Here is a 5,073-nt window from a genome sequence, read left to right on the forward strand (position 1 = left end):
TTGTTTCTTTGCACAGAGCCAGAGAGCCCAAACACCTGCGCATCCACATTTTGGCAAGAGAGCCGGGTTCAAACGCCAGAAAAACTGCGCGAAAGGAACATATTGCTCCATGCTGGCCTGCTTATTCAATTTCACTCCTGAATTTTTGTTTTGTTCTGGTGAACATTCCCCTGCCGAACTGTGGCACACACATATAACATGGCCAGGATTGGTGGGGGGTTCAGAGGACACCGCTGTACATGGGGTGTGCTGGAATGGGAATGGGAATGGGCTGAGGTATCATGAACGGGACACCCCTCTGACCCAAACGTCAGTGCCCCCCGGGGAGCGGGCTGAGCCGTGAGGTGTGGTCCCCGCGGGACGTCCGCGCCGTAGCGGTTCAGAGCCGTTAGCGCCCCCTGCGGTACACTTGGAACACGGAACCCTTCAGCCTGAGGGACACCGGCTTCCATCGGGTTTATAGGAACTCCAGAATCCTGCAGGCTCTTCTGAAACCCCTGCGCCCTTCTCGTGACAAAGGCAGAGGTGATAAACGGGGCAGGTGTTAGTGACAGGGTCTAGAGCTGAAGTAGGAAAGTCCAGGTTCGAAAAGTAAAAGTCCCTCCTACTGTATTTTGTTCCAATCGACTGGATTTGCTAATTAGCACAGTTCTTCAGCCAGGAGGTAGAATGAAACCTAGAGTGAGCTAGAGTCAGCTGGCTGAGTTCATGGGTGGAAGAAGCACATTGGCAGGACTTTCTGACCCCTGGACTTTCCACCTCTGGTCTAGAGGGCGTGTTTGCCTTGGGGGTGAGCGCCCCCTAGGAGCCTTCCAGCGGCTCTACAGCCATCCTCCAGACTGCTGTCCTAAGTGGAGTAGATTGTTCCTCTGGTGCACCCATGCCTAGATATTTTATTTTCACAACTCAGGAGGTATCCTGCCAGTAATTTAATTTGCCCTCTTCCCAAACCCATCAGCCCGCCTGGTCTGGCGAGACATTTATGGCGTGTTGGGGGAGGGAGGAGGGGGGGTTGGGGGGGGTTAGAAACGGCAATCGCGAGGTAGCCCTTGACGATCGATACAACCAACCCCCAAACCACCCCCACCCCCCCCTCGTGTGGAGGCACTGCTCTCCTGGCATCGGCGGCGCAGGATTAGCGGGCGATATTGCCGTGGAGGATCAGCGTGTCGTCAACAGCGACGTCGACAACACAGCACGTTGTGCCGTCTCCCAAAGGCCAGATCTGTCGACGCAAGCCTTACGTCCACAGCGTGCCGGCATTTCCGTTTCGTGCTGCTTTTAAAATCATTTTTATGATGACACAGCACTGCGGTGTGATCAAACATGCTGTCTCCTTTTCAGATTTGAACTGTGTGTGCTTGATAGGAGACAGAATGCTAACCTGCAGTTTTTCGCAGTATCACATTGTGAAAAATCCTCACTGGCTGTGTTGGGTTTCACGTTATTTATTTGCATCCTTAAGGAGGACTACTCTCATACCTTTCTTTTTTACTTAAACATAGCTTTTGCTTTATGTAGCTGGATAGTTAATGAAGCAAATGAGTTTAATTGACAAAACTTGGAATGTGCAGCCCTTTGGGTCAGAAGGCTGGCTTTTCGACGGCTGTGCCACTTTGTGTGTTGTCACACACTTAGTAAAAGTGCCATTTTAGCAGCCATTTATCCTTTGAAAGTCTGTAAATATTAGGATTGAAGTTTTTCAGCCTGGTCCTAATGTGAGTGTGTGAGTGGGCAATTTGTGCGTGAGTGCATGGCTTGTGTGAACAATCTGAATGTGGTGTGTGTGTTTGTGGTGAGTTTGTGATTGTGCGCATGCGTGTATGGGTGTGTGGTGTGTGTCTGTGTGTGTGTGTGTGTGTGTATGTATGTATGTGTGCGTGTGTGTGTGTGTGTGTGTGTGTGGAAGGTATAGGGAAACCTCCAAAGGCACTGTCCTGCTGTTTTTCTGTTTGTCAGCAGCAGTAAAATTACGTCAATTCAAACTGCAGTAATAAGCAGTTTTTTAGCTTCTAAGGGATGAACATTAAAGCAGAGATCCCCACCAGCACACCTTAATCTATCAGTGGCTGACCATGACAGGACCGGGTGTGTGTGTGGGTGTGTGTGTGTGTGTGTGTGTGTGTCTGAGACCATGACAGGACTGGGTGTGTGTGTGTGTGTGTGTGTGCATGCGTTGGGTGTGTGTGTGTGTGTGTGTGTGTCTGGTGTGTGGTGTGTGGTGTGTGTGTGTGTGTCTGTGGGTGTGTGTGTGTGTGTGTGTGTGTGTGTGTGTGTGTGTGTGTGTGTGTGTGTGTGTGTGTGTGTGTCTGAGACCATGACAGGACTGGGCGTGTGTGTGTGTGTGTGTGTCTGAGACCATGACAGGACCTGGGGTGTGTGTGTGTGTGTGTGTGCTGTGGTGGGTGTGTCTGTGGTGTGTGGTGTGTGTGTGTGTGTGTGTGTGTGGCATGCAGGACTGGGCGTGTGTGTGTGTGTGTGTGTGTGTGTCTGAGACCATGACAGGACCGGGCGTGTGTGGGTGTGTGTGTGCATGTGTGTGTGTGGGTGTGTCTGTGTGTGTGTGTGTGTGGGTGTGTCTGTGGGTGTGTGTGAGACCATGACAGGACTGGGTGTATGTTTCATACGTCAGAGGGACTGTAAACAGCAGAGATGCCACAGATCCGATCTGATGTAGCACAGCCCCACACCAGAATGAAAACAACAAAGTTTTTTTTTTAAAGTTTTTGAAATCAACGTCCTTATTTGGTCAGCTAGGTAAATTTATTTGTACTCAAACTGGAGGCAGGTCATATCTGAGCCTAACACAAAAAAAACGGTTTGTTATAATTAGTCATTATTTTCATGTAATAAAATCGCTCTCTCATCTGTGGACTTTCATTTCTCTTCATCCTGCCTCACCTTGGACGTTTGAGTTTCAATCTCAGTCAAGTTCCAGTTTTAGTAAGACACACTTGTTCATTAAACACTCTAATCACTTATTTGTGAAGGGTTAAAAGGCCAAGGTCAGCAGACAGCAGTAATCCTGTGAGTCCTGTACTTCTCATACACATTGTTCATTGTTGCATAAAAGGTTGTAATGTGGCCTTTATTAGCCATTTACTTGGCTTGACTTCATTAGTTATTCAATTGATTTCAGTTTTCCCTTCTGATGTGAATTGACATTGTGTTACATGTTGAAGGATTGCTAGGTACACATTTTTTAAAAAGGATCACAACTGATTTTGTCCTTTCTGTTCTCCTGTACAGTGATCCCTGGGATGATCGTTCCTCCCATGTAGAGGATTTTGGATCGTAGAAGAAGAGCACGTTCGACTACGTGGGTTTGAGTTCCAAGACTCTGGATCTGGATCGAATCAAACCATTGAAGAAATGAAGTCTAACTCAGGCCTTGATTTTTCTTTCTTTTTTTTTTTTTTTAAGAAGTCACATTTGAACAAAAAAGAACAATCACAGCAACTTTACCTGCTTTTTAAATTTATAACCATTGTTGTACACTTTTTTGGAGGAATGGGTAATGTGAAGATGTGAAGGCCACAAACTAGCCTGTTGTCTCCTGTGCCGACTATAAGAAGGGTCATTTCCTGTTTTTTTTTTTGTTTGTTTGTTTTAGTTTTTCCTGGAAAAGGTATGCCTTTCCATTTGCTTATTTTTGTTGCGTATTTTCTTTTCTCTGAGAAAGCATTTGTGATCGGCCATTTTTAATAGCTGTACTATACACAAAGGATGCCCATTAGAGTTGTATTTATTTATGAAGTCTGTCAGAGTGGTGTTAAAGGCAGAAAGAGAAGCTTACTGAGGCGTAGCCATGGAAACGATAGCATGCATTACGGAATGCCGTAGGCATGGAGGAGAGCCCTGTGGCGGAGTTGCCGGAATGTCCGGGAGGGGATTGTGACATCACTCTCAGCTGTGCAGAGCAGGCGCCCACCGTAGTTTTAAGCATCCACGTTTTTCGCGGTGCGTGATACGAGCCGATCTCTGAGGTCATTGGTAGTCTCCGTGCGCGTGGAGCTCCCCGACAGCCACATGCCGATGACGGACGAATTGCCAACACAGCAACTCGTAGCCATTCTGTTTCGTGAGATTTTTTTTTTTTTTTTTTTGTGTTCATTTCGCCTTCGACGCCTATAAACCCCACAGAAACAAACAGCGGCCATAAAACGAGCTTGTGAAGCCTTTCGTTTGAGAACATCGGCGATAAGTGCCACGTTATGACGCTTTCAGCAATGTGTCGCCCGAGCAATCTGTAGTCCAACACTGGCTTTATCCGGGGCTAGTCTTCTTGCCAATAAGCCCTAAAGAACCTACTATCACTGTCTGGTGTCTTAACAGAAGGCAATGCCAATGCATTGTGTATTTAAATCTAGCCTATTTTTTAAATTGGTATTTATTTATAATGAAAATATATGTTTTTTTTTTTGTTTTTTTCCTAAAGAATGTCACCCTGTTGACATTTAAAATGAGAGTGAAGGTCATTCGTTATGTGTGATGCTGGATGGCGCTGTCCTTCAACGCGTCAAGTCGCCATTCTCCAAAGCGAGCTCGTTCTTCCATTCCGCCGGCACGCGCTCTGTTTCACGTCCTCACACCGCCGTCTGAGCGCACTGTGTGTTTGAAGGCCTCTCCAAGAAATAGTTCCCAAACTCTGCCTGTCAGAGGAGACACAGGGGGGAGAGAAGGAATCCAGATTAATTAAAGTTATGTATTTTTTAAACCTTTTGCTGCTATTTATTGCAGAATTGCCATTGAAAGAAAAAAAAAGAAAAAAAAAAAACTAAAAATGCAGTCTGGGGTTGTTGCCATTTAACTTTCACTAAATAAATGAAATGTTTTATATTTCTAGTAGGCTGTGGTGCTATTTTTTGTTGATTGGTTGATATATATAGTTTTTGTTTGTTTTAGTTTTGTTTGATTTGCATTAAACAAAATAATAAATAACTGTGATCAGGAGAGGTAGCTTCTCAGCATGCGCTACGTAGCTTATTTTCCTTTTGTGAAGGTTCCTGTTGGGATGCTCCAGCGGTGGGCAGCAGGGACAGTGGAAAGTGACGGCTGTTTGTGGGGGCAGAA

The 5,073-nt window shown here is 46.1% G+C and overlaps 1 protein-coding gene across 2 annotated transcripts in view; it reads left to right on the forward strand.

Moving 5' to 3' along the window:
- LOC135263681 (transcription factor COE1) overlaps positions 1-3,936 on the forward strand; it is a 147,919-nt gene extending 143,983 nt beyond the window's left edge. For both annotated transcript variants that reach the window (XM_064351990.1, XM_064351989.1), the window contains one exon: positions 3,250-3,936. In XM_064351990.1, the coding sequence (XP_064208060.1) occupies positions 3,250-3,281 (32 nt within the window). In that variant the 3' untranslated portion in view covers positions 3,282-3,936. The remainder of the gene's footprint in view (positions 1-3,249) is intronic.
- The last annotated feature ends 1,137 nt before the right edge of the window (positions 3,937-5,073 follow it).

The sequence above is a fragment of the Anguilla rostrata genome, chromosome 9, assembly GCF_018555375.3.
Source record: "Anguilla rostrata isolate EN2019 chromosome 9, ASM1855537v3, whole genome shotgun sequence".
Classification (NCBI taxonomy): Eukaryota; Metazoa; Chordata; class Actinopteri; order Anguilliformes; family Anguillidae; genus Anguilla; species Anguilla rostrata.